The 19,703-nt window shown below is 40.8% G+C and overlaps 1 protein-coding gene across 5 annotated transcripts in view; it reads left to right on the forward strand.

Annotated features, from left to right (window-relative positions):
* The window catches only part of LOC124595158 (sodium bicarbonate cotransporter 3), a 976,895-nt gene that overhangs the window by 824,695 nt on the left and 132,497 nt on the right, over positions 1 to 19,703 (forward strand). For all 5 annotated transcript variants that reach the window (XM_047133764.1, XM_047133766.1, XM_047133768.1 and 2 more), the window contains one exon: positions 16,470 to 16,565. In XM_047133764.1, coding sequence (XP_046989720.1) covers positions 16,470 to 16,565 — 96 coding nt within the window. The remainder of the gene's footprint in view (positions 1 to 16,469; positions 16,566 to 19,703) is intronic.

The following is a 19,703-nucleotide window of genomic DNA, read 5'->3' on the forward strand; positions in this document are numbered from 1 at the left end:
CCGATGATTGTCACTCCACTCCTTAACACAGAACGTTAACGTCCCTGGGAGACTGATGTGACTCCATCCAGATCCCATGGATCATATATTAAGCTCACTTGAGCAAGTGCAAACCAGTACTTCTCGTTAAATTTTGTGTGAAAGTCTCCCAACAGTAAAACAATCACACAACATCAAGTAAAGTTATTCTGTTTTCTATTCTATCCTAGATAAGTTTGAATTCTTTCCATAAATTATCTATGCCTCTCTTAGTATCATGAAGTTCTGAAGCTAAATTTGAAGAAACGTTGTCGGAGGTCACTCTTGTAGCAACTTTTCTGTCTATCATCTCTTCGACTTGTTCCTCCAGATTACTGATACTTATTATGTCTTAAGTGGCTAGTTTCTCTTTAAAATTCCTTTCCATGGTATCAACTCTAGTGTCGACACCTGCAATTTGCGATTGGACTGTAGAAATTAGTTTGTCCTACTTTACAACATTTTCCCTTAAAGTGTGTAACCTTTGTTTTACAGCATCAAATGTAACATTACATACACTTTGAAATGATCATAGTTTTTCGCTCAGTTCAGACTCTACACCGTTACATTTATCTTCATCATCAAATTCTAGTTTCTTTGCCAAATCCTGAAATTGGTTACTCTGTTTCTGACTAAAGTCAGTGAACAGCTGATTGACGTGACTACTTAAAAAGCTACTTAATTCACCTTTCAAATCTATATTAAAATTTTCCACTGTAGTGGTTAAAATATCAAATTCGGTCTTCAAATTTCCCATACGTTCATGCAATTGGCTAAATTCCTTATTTTGTTCATCTACTTTTGCACTTAACAATCCTAAAGTCCTATTCTCAACGTCCAATTGATTATTTACTTGAATATTCACTGTGTCTATTTCTCTACTTAAATTAGCACTCTGTGCATCTAACTTTTCACTTAAAGTTACACTTTGTGCTTCTAGTTTTTCACTTAAATTCACACTGCATTCATCTCTCAAGGAAGCATTTTGAGCATTTAAATTTTTACTTAGAGTAGTAATTTGAGCATTTGACTCTGTTCTTACTGAGTCTAACTTTAGACTTAGTTCTTTGATTAAATTTGCTACTTCAGCCCAGTCTGGCGTTTCCTTATTCACTGTCATAGCCATGGCTGGTTCTGCTAGTTGCTGTTCTTGATGCTTTATTGATTTTAGACCTAGTAATCATCTAAAAGAAAATTCGCCACAGAGTACAATAACTACACTAACAGTTTAACATTCAACAGTTCCTTCTACTTTACCAAACAGTTATTGTTTTTAGCTCACCCCCGTGGAGTAAAAGCTGTGTTGGTTAGTAGATATGTAATCAACATCGGTGGACAGCACTGGCGTTGGCAGCGTCGAATGTTGGTTTCAGTGTTTTCGTCGGCAAGCAGACGTGGAGTCAGCACCGGTGAGCAGTAGCTGATGCAGTCGGCATCGGTGGCTGGTTGCTGTGTCGGTGTCAGTGCGATGTACATGTGTGAAAACTGCTTACTGTCCACACCCAATCTTCTTAGTTGAAAAGTTGAGGTCTTCTCTCTGGTTTTTTTTCTGCTGCTACTTTCTCAAGTCTTTTACTGTGTTGCACTCACAGCTTTCTTCCATTGGTTTATTGGACTAATACAATTACTGGAAATAGTTCTCATATCTTGTTAGGCACGATTGCTATGGCAGCACCTAATATTTTCTTCCTGTTTCTGTCTTGAAATTCCCTTTTTCTTCAGGTCCTGCACTTGGGTCGCCATGTTCTAAAGTTTTTTGGATGACAAGAGACAATGTGGTATTGAGTTGCAGGCTCACATGTCTCTCAAATCGGTTAACTTGCGTGTTGTGTGTAGCCGATCCTCTTCTCTTTGTAGTCAGCAATGTCGATCTCCCCAAAAGCTCCTCCTCTGAAGACTATGGCTGATTAAAGGAATTTATTAAACTACTTCTCTGTTCTTGAAATAATTTCAGTACTTGTAGAATACTTTTCAGTTCAATCACTTTATATTTTCAACTTTCACAGATGATAACTTCTGCAAGCTAACTTATTCCTTTAACATTAGACTCATTTACACATATTCAAATAGCAAACATGTGTCTTGCTTCGTTCATGGCCAAGACATGAAGTAATCAAAAGTTTCTAGTCTCAAGCAAGTCCAGTACATGAATGAACATAGAAATCTCTATTCAATTGTTCATTAGTCTTTTTACAATTAACACAGACGCTAAAGAGCACAGAATGCTACATAAACTTTTCTTGCTCTTCTGAACCCGTGCACGGAAACTCTGTGGGCTGTATAGCAGATACTTGTCTGCCGCCGTTTGGCTACCGGGTCCATCTTTTTCTCATAACTCTTTTTTGACCTGCACATACAAATAGGTGAGGCGATTTAGGGCACATTCATTTCTCCCACTCACCTCTAAAATATCAGGTGTTCGAAACAGTGGAAGGTCGAGTGGTTCTAGAATTTACTCCAAAATTCTCGAAGCACTACAGAGAGAGAGAGAGAGAGAGCGAGAGAGAGAGAGAGAGAGAGAGAGAGAGAGTGTGTGTGTGTGTGTGTGTGTGTGTGTGTGTGTGTGTGTGTGTGATTATTTTCGTTGTTATAGAAAAGAGAATTTTTACATAAAATAAAATTATTTTTGACAAAACGTATAAGTCAACATATACAAGCAAAACATATACACATGTCACATTATTTGTTACAAACACTCCTACTTCAATAAAGTTTTGTTAAATTGTAGTTGCGCTGTTTCACTTGTTATCATCACAAAATATTTCACCTCTTTCTTTTGTTGCCCTCAGACAAACAGTAGGTTGCAGACAGTGATTGAAACCCTTTCTCAGGTATCTGTATTGAAGAATTACTCAAAGGTGTACACCCCCTGCGAGTTCAGGGGTTAGAATAGGCCCAAGGTATTCCTGCCTGTTGTAAAGAGGTGACTAAAAGGAGTCTCACCCGTTTCAGCCCTATAGTTAAGGTCCAATTTTCTGGTTTGACTTGCCTCTTTCCAAATTCAACAGAAGTGTGGGCTATATGGGGAAGGATGCCTTACATGGTGCATGAGTTACCCATAGTGACCTTAGATTCCATCTCCTGAACCTCTTTCCATCATGGGTTAGCATCTCCACTTGCACTTCGACTATTTGAGCGAGGACACTTTCTGAGGCATGTCATCTTCTTCCATTGTCTCCTGTCTTCTTTCAGCCCCATGACAATGTTGTATTTCTCTGCACCCAATGTCCAGCACAGTAGCCAGTCCCTTGTGGTGGGGCCGTCATGTACCCATTTGGTGGTAGCCCCTTGACATCACAGAGATCACACTGATGATGGCCCAAAACAAAGCGGACTAAGTCATCTTGTGCTGGGGACCAAATGGCCCCAGCAGTCCCCAAGAAAGGAATTCTCCATGTGCGCCCCCTCCCACCTGTGTGAATTGTGGTCAGCATCACTCCCCTGCTTGCCGGACTGCCTGGTACTCCAAAAGAAGTGCAAAATTATGGAGTACAAGACTCTGGACAGGCTATCTTACTGCAAGGCTAAACCCAAATACGAATAACTAAACCCTGTTCCCATGCTATCTAAATATGCTGCCACTGTGACAGTGTCGCCATTGATGATGCCGTTGCACCCATCCTGTAAGGTTGCTCCAGTGGGCCCTCATGGCCACCCAACTTCACCACCATCCAGTGGGCAGGGGCACATCATCTTCTTCTGTTGCTCCCAGAGCTTCTGCTTTGGGAGCATTGCCCCCCAAAATGACAGGGATATCGCCCCCCCCCCCCCCCCCCCCCCAGCCGTAGAAAAGCAATGACCACCTCTGGCTCCTCTTATGTGGGACTCTACCTTCTACGCCCCCTCCTCCCCCCAGTGGTCCAGTGGACACCAGCCAGTGGTTTAAATAGCCACTGGCTGTTGGTAGAAGTGGCAAGAGGGCAAAACTTCAAAGAAGTAGTCCATGAAGAAACGGGAGCCTCCAGTGGCCCCCACACCAGCACTCCCCTATGGCTCTGTGTCACAGGACAAGGTGGAGATTCTGGCGTCCCCTGAGGACCTATATCTCGCTGATGCCTCCGATGCAATGGTACTGGATTCCAATGGTCAACCAGTGGTGACAGGTAATGCTGAGGCCTAATTTGCCTCCTTGGTCACTCCATGCTACACCAGACAACAGAAAGAGTCACTCTCCAGTGGAACTGAGGTAGTTTTTTCTCCCACCTGGCTTAGTTACATCAACTCTTAAGCAGTACACCTGCCTTTTTTTAATTGTCCTTCAAGAGACCTCGTTTCCCACAGTGTGGACCCCCACCCTTCATGGCTACCGGGGTTACTACAAAAACTGTCCTGACTGTGACAGACTGTCAGATGGATTATGTATTTTCGTCCTTACCTCTGTCTGTAGATAACCAGTGCCCCTTCAAACACCTTTAGCTGTGGCTCTCAAGGTGAGGACAATTCAGGAAATTACCATCTGTAACATTTACTTCCCTACAGGTGGTGAAGCACCACCTCATGTTTTGGCTGCACTCATTTTGCAACTCCCCTCACCTTTTCTGCTTCTGGGTGATTTTAACACCCATAACCCTTTATGTGGTGGAACCAAGGTTAATGGCCATGGCAAAGATGTTGAGGACCTACTAATTCAACTTGACCTTTGCCTCCTAAATACAGGTGCCCCCACACATTTCAGTGTGGCACATAGCACATATTCGGCCATTGATCTCTCGGTTTGCAGTCCTGTTCTTCTTCCTTCTATCCACTGGACAGCACATGATTTGGATGGTAGTGACTACTTTCCACTCTTCCTGTCCTTACTGCAGCGTCCATCATCTCGACACTTGCCCAGGTGGGTTCTGCCCAAGACTGACTGGAACACTTTCACATCCGCTACCAACATTGAGTATCTGTTGCATGCCACTGTTGATGAAGTGATCCGTGTCATCACTAATACCATTGTTGCCACAGCTGAATCAGCAATCCCTCTTTCCTCTGGTTGCCCCCGGTGGAAGTCAGTGCCTTGGTGGTTGCTGGAAATTGCTGCGGCCATTAGAGACTGTACGTGGCCCCTCCAATGTCGTAAGCACCACCCCTCCCTGGAGAACGTTATTGCCTTCAAACAACTCTGAGTGCAGGTTCACCTCCTCATCAAACGAAGGAAGCAGCAGTGTTGGAAATGCTATGTCTCCACTGTTGGAACAGGAACCTCCCCTTCCCAGGTTTGGATTAAGCTCCGCTGACTTTACGGCTATCAGAACTCAGCAGGTGTCCAGGAATTTCCAAAAATGGAGCTGTATCTTCTGATCCAGACATAGCTGCAGAGCATCTTGCTGAGCATTGTGCTTGCATCTCTGTGTCGGAGAATTACCACCCTACCTTTCTCCTCCTCAAACAAAGGGTGTAGCGACAATGCCTCTGTTTTGCTCCATGCCACACTAGCCTTACAATGCTCCCTTTAGTGAGTGGGAATTTCTCAGTGCCCTTGCTGACTGTCCTGACACATTCCCCTGGCCCATATTGATCCATTCGCAAATACTGAAACATCTGTCAGCGGATTCCCAATGCCACCTCCTTGCTGTCTTCAACCGCATTTGGAGCGATGGCGAATTCCCATCGAAATGGCCGGAAAGTGTCTTCAGTCCGGTCTTAAAGCCCAGGAAGAACCCAGTAGATGTTGACAGCTGTCGTCCCATCAGTCTCACCAATGTTCTTCGCAAGCTGCTTGAACGTATGGTGAGCCGGTGGTTGTGTTGGCTTCTTGAGTCTCAGGACCTTCGGCCTCCATCCCAGTTTGGTTTTCGCCAAGAACGCCTCACCATCAACATCTTCATGTACCTGGAGTCTGCCATCCGATCAGCCTTTACCTGGCGCCAACACCTCTTTTTCGATCTCACAAAGGCCTACGATACCACTTGGCGACATCACATCCTCACTACTCTGCGTGAGTGGGGTCTCCAGGGCCCACTCCCAAGTTTTATACAGAACTTTTTGTCACACTGCACTTTCAGAGTTTGTGTCGGTGCTTCCCATAGTACACCCCATATACAAGAGAATGGGATCCCGTAGGGCTGTGTCCTGAGTGTCCCATTCTGTTTAACTGCTGTCAGTGGTCTCACATTAGCAGTAGGATTGTCAGTCTCTCCCCACCTATATACTGATGATTTTTGTATTTCATTCTTCTCCTCTTCCACTGTTGCAGCTGAACACCGGCTGCAGGTAGCTATATGGAAGGCACAGTTGTGGGGCCCTCACTCATGGCTTTCAGTTTTTGGCCACCAAAACTTGCATGATGCACTTCTGTCATCATCGTACTGTCCACCCCCATCCACAACTTTACCTCAGTGACCAACTACTAGATGTAGTGGAGACTTACTGCTTTCTGGAACTGGTCTTTGACACCCACTTAAGTTGGCTTCCCCATCTTTGTCAGCTTAAGGAAAAGCGCTGGCAGCACCTTAATCTTATTCGATGCCTGAGCCGCAATGAATGGTCCTGATTTTCGTACACTGCTGCAGCTGTATCAAGCCCTCATGCAGTTCCTTGTTGATTATGGGTGCGCGGTGTATGGTTCAGCAGCTCCCTTTGCACTGAATCTACTAGGCCCTATCCACCACTGTGGAATTCGCCTTGCGACGGTAGCCTTCCGATCTTGCCCCGTGAACAGCCTCCTGGTGAAAGCTGGTGTTCCTCCATTGCGGCTCCGGCAGCAATTATTGCTTGCCAGTTATACCGTCCACATACACTGTTCACCTCACCATCCAAATTACCATATTCTTTTGCCCAACATGGCGGTCCATCTCCTGCAATGGTGGCCCAGAACTGGTAATGCCTTCACCGTCCTTGTCCGGTCACTTCTTCATGAACTCCACACTTCCCCCTTACCACCTTTCCTGCAGGCCCACTTCCGTAGACCTTCATGGTCCATCCCTTGGCCACAGCTTCGGCTGGACCCATTGCAACTCCCCAAAGGCTCAGTCCCACCTGAGGTCCTCCGCCAGCATTTTCTCTCTGTTCTTTCTGAGTTTGAGGGCTCAGAAATAATCTAAACAGATGGATCACTGGTTGATGACCTCGTTGGCTTCACTTATACTCACATTGGCCATACGGAACAATGCTCCTTGCTGGATGGCTGCAGCATTTTCACTGCAGAGTTGATTCCCATCTATCACACTGTTGAACATATCTGCACCTGCTCTGCTGAGTCCTTCGTCATTTGTAGAGATTCCTTAAGCAGCATACAAGCTCTCAACCAGTGCTTCCCTAGGCATCCTTTGGTACTGTTAATCCAGGAGTCTCTTTATGCCCTGTGCATCAGTGGAAGCTGAATGACCTTCATTTGGACCCCAGGCCATGTCGGGATATCGGGTAATGAATTTGCTGACCGCCTGGCCAAACAGGCCAGCAGTAAACCATCTCTGGAGATTGGCCTACAGGAGACCAATTTGCGAGCGGTCTTCCACCGCAAAGTCTTCGTGACCTGGGATACTGAATGGTGCACTCTGAGTACCCCAGATAAACTTTGTGCTCTCAAGGAAATGACAAATTGTGGCGGTCATCCATGCAAGCCACTCGCAGGGAATCTGTTGTCCTTTGCCGGCTTTGCATTGGCCATATGTGGCTAACACATGGTTACCTCCTCAGTCGCGAGGACCCACCTTGGTGTCGCTGTGGCTCTCTTCTGACTGTGGTCCACATCTTGCTGGACTGCCCAATATTAGCCACTCTGCATTGGACTTTTAACCTTAGCAGCACCCCTACCTTTGGTGTTGGATGACAATGCCTCAACAGCAGATATAGTTTTACATTTTATTCGTGAGGGATTTTTTTATCGTACCATCTAAGGGTAAGCATTTGGCCTGCTCTGCGAGGCCTCCACCCTCCCTCCATTTTAACTCAGTCACTCTTGTGTGTGTGTGTGTGTGTGTGTGTGTGTGTGTGTGTGTGGTTCCCCATTAGATTCCATCAAGTAGGAGAACTTTCAGGGAACAAGTCAAGGTATTCATAAACAAAAGACATCATGTGTACACTGCATTAATAATGCATTCAATACTATTCACTGATTTGGCACATCATATGACACACAAGATGCAATACACACTATTAGAAAACATTCATGACAAATATACAGTCAGAAGCCATTACAATTCAAAAGAGACCCTCTACCTTCATAACTGTGTCTAAATGAATGCATGACTGTTTGTGTATTAAATATAAAATGTTTCTTCTGCAAAGAGGTTACCTGAAACTAAAAATTTTGAGAGAAATAAAAATCTGCCAGGGCACACTAAATGGCTTTGTCAATCAATGTCGTTCTCCTTTGGCTCCTCATAATGATGAACAGAACAGATTCGGCACAATCAAAACCATACATACTGACTAGGAAAAATAAGAAAGGCATAAGTGCTGAACAAGAGTTCAGCTAACCAACACAGAATAGCAATGGAGAAGACAGCATTGGCAAAATAGGTAGATCTGTGAACGTCAGTCTTTTCCCTGCAAAGAAAAAAATCTTACACTGCCAACATGGCAGTTGAAAATTTCCACCATAACATATAAAATGTTGAGTTAAACTGCCAAGACAACAGCATATGTGAATAAAAATGTCTTTGTAAAGAAGGATTGAGTGTGCCAGGATGGAGTGTAATAACAGTCTTGTTTGTTTATTATGAAGAACCACTGTTGTTTTCTTTTCCAATTTATTGATGTTGTCCGTTATGTCCTCAGGAACAGGTTCAGTGCTGCTTATGATTGTGTTTTCCCCACTGATTTGCTAACTCATTGCTTGAATGTTCACATCATTCTCTGTGCTTCTCTGTTACTCTGTGTGTGGAATAGTGTTAAGGTTACATACTCCATGGCATTCTTATTACAGGGTTCTTTGAAACTTTTGTATTCGCCAAATACATGTGGAGTCCACATCTGTATCTACATATATATTCTGCAAGTCACCATGCAGTGTGTGTGGTGGAGGGTAGTCTGTACCACTGTTATTCATTTGCTTTCCTGTTGCACTTAAAACAACTTGTAACGTCCCGCCAGTTAGTGGGTAGTTAAAAATGTTTTAAATACCTGTGAATATCTTGCCTTTGATGTCCCTCGATGACTGCATACGTGAGCTAAAATATGCTTGTTCAATAAATACAGGATACCATAATGGATTTCACTACAATGATGTAGACCACAACTGTAGTAGAGTAAGTATGTAGATTTATGCACTTCAAAACCTGTATCTTATGAGCTCATGATCAATCTTCGGTGTAGTAAGTCTCATTGTTACTACTACAGCTAACCGATGGTAGCACATACTACACTGGCAATATTAAATAGTACAGATGCAATAATGTGATAGACATGCATGTGTGAGGTCCATTGCATTGTTCAACACTAATACTCAACAAAGGACGAATATAAAGTCACATAGCATTCTGCCTTTTTGTGATATTAAATCAAACTGTTTAACACTCCAAAATAATCCGTCACTGCATTGTTCTAATGTGATGTTTTAGACAATGTCCAACACACAAGTTGCCCTATTGTAAATCCAAACCTGAATCATGCATCAAGAACTTATGTCAACTGTATGCACAGATCTGTCCTGTAGTGGGTCCAACACTCATCTGCCCTAACAATACTCGAGGCTGAGTATTTATACTCTTCCTCTTATAATCCTCTTCTGCTTATAATAATGCAGAACATAATTTATAATATGAAATAGTGTAACAACATTATCAAACACTCTACAATATTCCCTACTTTGCTGGAACAAGTTTAAGACTTTTCTAAACACATAAAAATCGCATTAATATTGAAATTGTAGAAATAAGCATTCTAACAATGATAAATGATCAATTATCTATATTTTGTTAATTAAGCTTCAGATTTAATTCCTACCATTTACAGATGATGAGAATGAAATATATTATTCTTTTATCTATACATTTTCCTTATATTAATTTCCTGAATCTGATTTTGATTGTTTATGGTACAAAGGGTATTGTAACTATTATTGTTTGGTATTGCTGTTATTCTTCTAAAAGCCTTTTTCCTATTATCAAAAAGTAATTTAATTTAATTAAAGCTGGAGATATAAGAGTATTGAACTAGTAATACATAATGCAGGGGTGGTAACCATAAGCCTGGAATGTTACAAACTGTCTATATGCCTCCATAGGAGCCCTAATTTCTTGTACCTTATCTTTGTGGTCCTCATGTGCAATGTATGTGGAAGGCAATAGAAGCATTCGGCAGTCAGTTTCAGATGTTGGCTCTCTAAATTTTCTCAGTAGTGTTCTTCAAAAAGAACATAACCTTACCTCCAGGGATTGCCATTTGACTTTCCAAAGCATCTGTATAAAACTTACATGTTGCTCGAGCCTATTGGTAACAAATCTAGCAGCCTGCCTCTGAATTACTTCAATGTTCTTCTTCAATTTGACCTGGTACAGATACTAAACACTCGAGCAGTATTCATGAATAGGTCACACCAATGTCCTATATGCAGTTTGCTTTACCGAAGAACCACACTTTCCTAAAATTCTGTCAATAAACTAAAGTCAGCATTCACCTCCCCTGTCACAGTCTTCACATACTTGTTCCATTTCATATCACTGTGCAATGATATGCCCAGATATTTATATGATGTGACTGTATCAATCAGTACACTGTTAATGCTGTATGTGAACATTAAGGTTTTATTTCCCTGTTCATCCACATTAACTTATATTTTCCTACATTTAGAGCTAGGTGCCATTTCATCACGTCAACTAGAAATTTTGTCTATGTCATCTTGTACTTTCCTACAGTCATCCAGCTTTGACACCTTACTGTACACCACAGTATCATCAGCAAACAACCGCAGATACCTGCCCATGCCATCCACCAAATCATTTATGTGTATAGAGAACAACAGTGCAGCAGATACTACAACACTGGCTAAGTGGAACCGTATGTCTGCTGATATCCATGATTGGTGGGTGAATGTTCATTTGGGAAAGGCCATGTTATGTACACACTCTAAGGCATTGGGCTGTAAATATGGTGGATGCATAAGATTATTTGAGTGACATATTGTGGAAATGTAACATTGTCCATATTATGTGTGCCCTCTATGGCATTTGTTCCGTACTGGAGGCTGGCCTTGCCTTATGGTGGCCTCTCTATATATGGCTGTTTACAGACTCTTCAGCCAGACATGGTACCCCACTACTGGGAAAAGAGGGAGGGGAATCAGATGTAGCATTGTTCATTAGCTTCATGTTTCCCACTGCTCACCAACATGCATATTTTGGTAGGTAAACTCATGTTGCTATCCGATGAATTTGTCTGTGGCACCTGAGGAAAACCATATCCAGAGCCTGGGTGAGGGAGTGGTCAGTCAAGGTAATCTGCCACATTGACATCCATCTCTCCATCCAAGGGATGATCCACGACATCCACCTGTATGTGTGCATCATTGGTTTGCTGGTTTGCTGCAGTTGGGCCCTACTGCTGGTGGCAAAGTCAGGGGCAGCCGCTGGCTGCAGCTGTAGATCCCCAAGACAGCTGGCTGAAATGTAGTCATATGAGCCTCAAAAAAGAAAACAGCCTAGGAGTTCATCTATGTGTGCAGGCATGTACTGCAACTTCATTTGGTTTCTGTGTCGCATTGTGAAACCACTGAGTCTGTACAGTATGTTCCAGAGCTTTTGTGTCACTGTAGGTGGTGCCCAAGATTTATTTCCATTTTTGTGCATGGTAGTGAGGTCCTGGTGGTCTTGAAAAACTTTGGCCTCGTCGGTAGTCTATGGATGCACAAGTGGCTTTAGAATAGACATCAGAGTACAGTGCAGTCTCCCATGCAATTTTTTTGTTGGGGTTTTTGTGCCATATGGAGTGGCTCTGTATTGTGGAAAAAAAATTAGTGTTGTGTTATCATTATTGTCCTGCTGAATGAACTTTGTCATATGAGGCTTGAATTTCCTTTCAAATCTTTTAGTGAGCTCATTTACTTCTTGTAGAAATGGTGTGGTTTTGAAATGTGATACGCCATTTCATTCAGTTGAACTCCTGTGGTTAAAATTGAGTGCAGTGGTCTGTAACTATTAAATTCAGCAAAATTTTGATGGAGAAAATCCTTCACTGAACCTGGATTATTTTCATTTAAATGATAGACAGTATGTGGAAATTCTGAAAATTTGTCTATGATGACCAGCCAATAGCTTCCCAAAAAAAGGTCCAGCATAGTCAAAGTGCAAACACGACCAGGGTTCTGATGTGTGGGACCATGGAAAATATTGTCAAGGAGAAGCTGAGTGGTATTTCTGGTGTAAGTGGCATTTAGCCAGTATTACTTCTATGTCTTCTTCAGGTTTCTCCCATAGCAGTGCTCTGTCAGTGCACTTGGACATACAGTGTGCCAGTGGTACTGAGGCACTTTCTGTTTCAACTCTTCCAGAATCACCACTCATGTCTTTCCTGATTCTGGTTGTATCACAATGACACCTTTGTAGACAGTGAGAGGCTGTCTCATGTTCCACTGTGATTAAATTTCTTCTTAGCTGAGTATCTTTTTTTCTAAAGCCCACTCCGATTCAATATATTGTTCTTTTAGATAACACTGGATCCTTTGGCACAATTTTTGCATTTAATGGAAAATTTTCAACAGTGACTTGTGATCTGAATATCTTTGGCCATAAATGTAAGCATGGAACTTTCTGAAAGCAAATATAATAGCAAGAGCTTCCTTTTCAATTTGACTTTCAGTGTTTTGGTCATGAACTTGGTTGGCCTTTCAAAACCATGTTGTATACATGACAAGATGGCACTGAATATGTATTCAGAAGCATCTGCTGCATTTTTTTTTTTTTTTAATCATACATGATGAGATATTTGGCTTCTAGTAAACTTTGTTTCAATTTGTCAAACACACATTAATTGTTAAATTGGCATTAATGGTTATAAATGCATTTTGTTCCTTTCTGTAAGAGTTTGTGAGGTGGTTTGCTTATGGGTGCTGCATGTGTAGAATGAATTTTCTGTAGCAATTGATTTTGCGTAGAAACAGCACCTAATTGCTCAAGATCTTTGGGAACCAAAAAGTTTTCAGTAGCTTCAATGTTTTGTGATGTTGGCCTGATGCCTTGTTGTGACAGAACATCCCCCAAGTTCTGGACTTCCCACTGGAATAATATGCATTTTCCTTTGTTACATTTTGAACTGGATGCTTCCAAAATCTTAAACACGAATTCCAAATTATGCGATAGTTCTTTGGGAACTTTCCCTGTCAGTGATATCATCCAGGTAGTTCACAGTGCTTAACTGTTCTGAGTATCATTGGAACAAACTTGGCACTCTGAATCCTAAATGGCAATCTTGTATTGATACAATCCAAATGTAGTATTTATGATCAGGAATACCTGTTTCTTCATCCAGTGGTACATGCAAGAAAGCCTTCTTCAAATGTAGTTTTGCAAAACAAATGTCACCAGCCAATTTAGACATTAATTCTTCCAGCTTTGGAATTGGATATGAATCTATTATGGATTGTGCATTGACTGTTGCCTTGAAATCAACACAAATTCTCAATGTGTTATTAGGTTTTTGTACAACAGCAATTGGCATTGCCTATTGGCTATTGGTAATGGGTTCTATAATGCCATTCTGTTCTAGACAATAGAATTTTGCTACAGAATTGAACTTCAGTGTGATGAGCACATTTTAGTTTTTAATGCTTAAGAAAACATAGTGTCATACTTGCGGAACAATGTTTAAAACTCTTATAAACATCAGTGTGAATCTCATACCCACCTTCATGGATTATGAAGCCTAGCTTATTGAATAAATCATGCCCCAGTAAATTTGTTGTTTGGGCAATGGACTATTATAAATATGGCTGATAAATTGTTTCTATGCAACATGAGTTTTGAACTGGCCTTTGGCCAGTATTTATTGGTTCCTGTAGCTAAATAGCAAACTTAACAATTCATTTAATTTTGGTAATCCCAATTTTTTTGTACACCTGCAGATTAGTTAAAGAAATGGAAGAGTTCATGTCGGTTTGAAATTTCAGTGGAACATTGTTTGCTCCAAGTGTCACAGATCAATGCTAGTTTTTGCTAACAAGATAGTGTTCACTCTGTTCTTTGCACATGAAATTTTATTATTTGCCCATGTTCATCTTGAACAACATTTTCAGTACCAATTATGAATTACTTTGTGTGCTTTAGCACGTCATTATATTGCCTAATTTGCTGCATGTTGCACGCTTCAAACTGATGACCTGTCTTTTTGTTGTACATAGAATATGTATTTCTGAAGAAACAGTCCTTGTGCTTGTGATTAACATTATAGCATGCACATAGACATAATTTTCATCTGTTTATGAAGTGCTGCTGCCTTCTTGTGCTCTCTGACATTTTCACATGGTTGTTCTCATGGTTTATCCCTGCGAGTTGTTTTTGACACAGTGTAAACACACTAATCTGCATAATTGGGGCACACCAGGTGAGACAAGTACCTATCTGTGCATCCAGATTAAAGGCAAACTTCCTAGATTGGTCTTTCTTTAATTTGGTATCAGGTGAATATATAACGAGCATGCGATCAATGAGAGAATCAGTGTAAGGCTTTTAGCACTTCTCATTCTTGCACAAAAATTTTCAATCTCTAGTGAGCCCTGTAATTGTTCTATCCACTCTTGATAGCTTTGACTAGCTTTTCCAAAACAGCAAAAAATTTATGTCCGGCTACTGCTATCTATACTTCAGCCTCAAAATAATTTCTAGACCATCTTTAAACTCAGCATATGAGATAGTCACCAGATCTACTTCAAGGCATAGCTTTTATATCAGTTTAAAAATTTCTGTGACAGTTCTAGCAAGTAGAAAAGCTCTTCACTCAATCTCACTTGATAATTTGTGAGTGATGAAATGTTGCTCCAGTGTGGAGACACACTTTCGCCAGAATTCTATCTTTCAGTCGAAACATGGAAATGGTGATAGCAACATCTTGAAATTTTCTTGTATATCTTTCTTCTCTGGTTCTAACTACGGAAAATCCAGGATGGTATGTAACAATATTAACACTCTCTCTCTCTCTCTCTCTCTCTCTCTCTCTCTCTCTCTCTCTCTCACGCACTCTCTCACACACACACACACACACACACAACACACACACACACACACACACACACACACACACACACATATGCCTGACCACAGTCTCTGGCAGTTTACGCCACACTACAAGCAGCAACAGCACACGATGTGATAGGCAACTGGGTGGGGTAACGAGGAGGCTGGGGTGAGGAGGGGGGAGGGACAGTAGGGTGGAGATGAGGGACAGTGAAGTGCTGCTGGGGAGCATGCAGGGACGAGGTGGAGAGACAATAGGGCAGCTAGGTGCAGTCAGTGGGTTAGACAGAGGGCAGGGAAGAGAGGTGGAAAGGGGGGGGGGGGGAGTACTGGAAAAGGAGCGAAATAAAAAGACTGGGTATTTTTGTGGGATAAGTGGCCAGTGTAATGCTGGAATGGGAACAGGGAAGATGCTAAATGGGTGAGGAGAATGACTAATGAAGGTTGAGGCCAGAAGGGTCGTGGAAATGTAAGATATATTGCAGGGAGCGTTCCCATCTGCACAGTTCAGAAAAGCTGGTTTTGATGGGAAGGATCCATAAGGCACAGGCTGTGAAGCAGTCATTGAAATGAAGAACTTCATATTGGGCTGCGTGCTCAGCAATGGGGTGGTCCAGTTGTTTCCTTGCCACAGTTTGTTGGTGGTCATTCATGTGAACAGGCAGCTTGATGGTTCTCATGCCCATGTAGAATGCAGCACAATGATTGCAGCTTAGCTTGTAGGTCACATGACTGGTTTCGGAATAATATAGTGGGGTGGGGGAGGGGTTGGGGTGGGGGGAGGATAATGGATAGGATATTCCTCACTTCAGAGTACAATGAGAGGTAGTCGAAACCCTGGCAGAGAATGTGATTGTTTTGTTCCAGAAATTACAGTCTTAAATGATAAATAATTGCAGAATGTGGGAATCAAACCAGTGACAATCATAATCCTACACTGTGGTAGACTGTGTGCAGAATGCAACAATACCATCAGACCTCACAGTTTCTGAAAAGTCGTTTGTTTTTTATTAGTCATGTGTGACATATTGTGAAAACATTCCTGTTGAGTCTTTTGGTTGCATGAATTTTATTTAGTCCCACAAAATCTAAAGATATTTTCCATAGCCATGTGAGACAAGTTTATTTTTATTTATTTATAATCGTATTATTCATCTAACGTAAAACATGTAAAGTTTTGATTTTTTACTTCATGTGCATAGAGCATGTAACTTCTCTTGTATGCAGGTCTATGTATTAATGTATGACTCCCTATTTATAACTGTCAATATTTTATGTTGTCTTGTGATCTACTCTGTATAAATATCAAAATTGTGCAGTAAATTATGCATTTTTCTAATTAACACATTTTCATTTCAGGTACGCCAGATTGTGAGTGATTTTTCTGTGATACTGGCAATACTGATGATGTCTGGCTTGGACTTTTATGTCGGTGTGGAAACACCAAAACTTGCTGTGAGTCATTTTCTATTTGCAACATTTCGTACAAGGTAGAGGTTATGAAGTCTGAAGTTGGTGTCTTGATTGGGGCTGGACTGAGACCATTTTTGAGCACAAATGATCTGTCATTTGGTGCCCCCTCCCTAAGACAGTCGTTGCTTTCCCATGGTCTCTTGGAAGGTCCTTTAAAAATAAATCAAAATCTAGTGATATTGGAAATAGGTCATTTTTCTTTTTAAAGTAAGTACTACATAGACTTTCCTATGTAAGAAAGAGAAATTTCTATATTATATTCCAGTGGTAAATATTAAAAAGAAATGAATAATTTTCATGTAATGTAATTCCTGAGATCTTTAAAACTCTTAGTGATAACAAAAAGAAACATACATATTGTACTTTTCTAACTTCAATAAAAATGTGCTGTCTAAAGCTGCGTGGAAAAAATGAAAATATAAAATTTCTGATATTTTCTTAATTTGATAATAGGACTTTTTAATCTTATAATAATAATAATAATAATAATAATAATAATAAATATGAACATCTATTCAAAATTTATAATAATATGTTTAGCACAAATTTTTTGTGTTTCAGTTTTCATTATGAAATAACTACTTATAGCAAGTTTTAATAATTACATGTAAATAAAAACAAAAATTCTGTGTTCTGTAAGCAGTGTCAGTGGCTCAGATAGTATTTTTATTTGAATGTATCGAGATGTGTGTTAAAGAAAACAATGACCAAAGGTAAATTACATTACAAGATTTACGGTTACATTTGATACACCTTGTATACAAATTTTGCATTTGGGCACCTTTGGTGCCACTCCCAGCTTGGCACCCTAAGTGGTTGCTGGTGTTACTTGGGTATTAAACCAGCTCTGGTCTTGATCTACTTTATAACAAATTTTATGGACTGGCATGTCATTTTAAATAATTCAGTAGATGACCCACTTCAATAAGATTGTTAAGGAAGGCCAAACAATGGCACAGCTAATACTGAAGGTCTCAAAATATTAATCACCTGTGGTTTACTTTCATTTTGGAAGAATAGACTATCACGTGTAGGCCAGATTTGAACTTGTATGGTGACTGTAGCTTAGTCTGGCTTTAGGACCTCTCAAAAAATTACTTGTGCTATCTGCTCTCTGAATGGACTCAAGGAGGTAGAACATCATCAATCCATGAATACTGAGCTGCTTTGCTGAACTGAAATTAAGTCTGAGGAATATTTATTCACTCCAAATACTTAGCCTTTGTTCTTGGAGGAAGATGGTGTTGTATTCAGTGATTGCTGACTTTCTTGAGATGAAGTGTCTCACGTAATTTGTCTGAGTGGTAACTGCTAATTGGAGAAAAGTGTAAATTGAAAGGTATCATTAAGTGAAGAAGACAATCTGTCCATTCATTCTCCAAACAATTAATCTCTTTACCCTGTTGCTGAGGGTCTTTGCTAACTTGCATTATCAAGAGAAACAATTTTTCAAATACCTTAGTGGAAAAAATGTTGCACAGAAATGTTTCCATTTCAGTTTCATATTGGACAGGTACACGTCGAATCCAATGATGGAGTCTCTTCCAGCACATTTAATGTTTGTCTATTATTGAAATTTGAGGCAAAAGATTATCTGATACCTATATGTTTTTGTGAGCAGTGGAACAATGGACCATCATCTAGTTATGTGAATAACTTTCAGAGTGGCTACCCTTAGGTTAGTAAAAGAATATGCTATCATGTATCACATTCATTTTGCATTCAGGCTATGGCCTGGAGGTAAGTGATGTGTCGCAGAGTTACAAGGAAATTTGAAATATGCAGTTCAACCTCCTTCCAAATATTGAATAGGCAAAAATACTTGTACCTTGTTAATTTACTTATCTTGATGAAATCAACAGCTGCCCCTATCTCGTGCTCTGCCTATAAGGCTGATTTATAAAATGCGAATTTGGAATTATGTAGGCTAAGGGAGGAAAAAGAGATTGGGTGCTGGGAAAAGGTAGCAAGCAAAGGGCGAAAAAGAGAAACTATTGAAAAAACTTTAGAAATTCAGTTAGTAAATCAGTCTGGCTAGCTATCTGAAATAATGGACGGAGGGCCTCATCCAGATGTAGTTGAATCTAGGTTGAAGCAGAATATTAGATTATAGAAAAAAGACAGGTCAGGATCAAATCAGAATTGGAAAAGAAGAATTCTGCTTCTAAGTTGTGGTCATGTGAGGGGTATAGGCCAGCTGCTTCAGGAGAAATTAGGTGAAGGGTACCAGGTCACAAGTTTTGTGAAACCGGGCACTAGCCTTAGCCAGATGACAGAAAACTTATGTCAGCTATGCAGGGAATTTGAGAAGGAAGATCAGGTAATTATAGTTGGGTGAGCAGGAAAAGCCTGGCTATGAATCCAAGATATAGTATTAGGAGTGACATGGATAAAATAGGAGAAGAAACTGGGCACACAAATGTGGTGTTTGTAGAGGTCTTTCAGTGTCATGATCAGCTCTGGGTAAACACTGCTGGAAGGCATGTTAACACTGAGCTGAACAGGATGCTCCAGACACTGGCATAATCTCGCATAAGTCTTGTTCCAGTTGATGCTATTGGTAGGTGAGGATACACTACATATGACTTGTACCTAAGTAGGAAGGGGAAAGATAAGTTAGCTTCTCTATTAGCAGATACTGTAAGGGGGCCACAGTCACTCAAGGGTTGATCCTTGTGGTTAATGAGACCAGGCGGACAGGTTTTTTAGGTTAAAGCCAAAGTCCAGACAGACAACAATCAAGAAAAATAGAATAAAAGAAGCTTCATGTTCAGTTAATAGAGATAAAGGTAAGGAAGGGTACTATCAGTTCACTTCAAAATATCAGGGGAATGAAAAATAAAGTAGATGAGCTGTTAGTTTGTTTAGATGATCTCAAAAATACGAATGAGATTGATATACTTGGTCTGTCTGAACACAATGTAACTGTGGGGATGGAGAGTGTCGGTACAAATGGGTATAATTTGGCATCTTACACTTGCAGATCTAGCATGGATAAAGGAGGAGTTGCCATTTACATGAAAAGGATATAAGGATAAAACTGTAGAAGTAAGCAACTTTTGTGTCGATCAGCACTTTGAAGTTTCTACATGTGAACTATAGCTAGTTAATGTAGTGTTG

The sequence above is a fragment of the Schistocerca americana genome, chromosome 2, assembly GCF_021461395.2.
Source record: "Schistocerca americana isolate TAMUIC-IGC-003095 chromosome 2, iqSchAmer2.1, whole genome shotgun sequence".
NCBI classification, from domain to species: domain Eukaryota; kingdom Metazoa; phylum Arthropoda; class Insecta; order Orthoptera; family Acrididae; genus Schistocerca; species Schistocerca americana.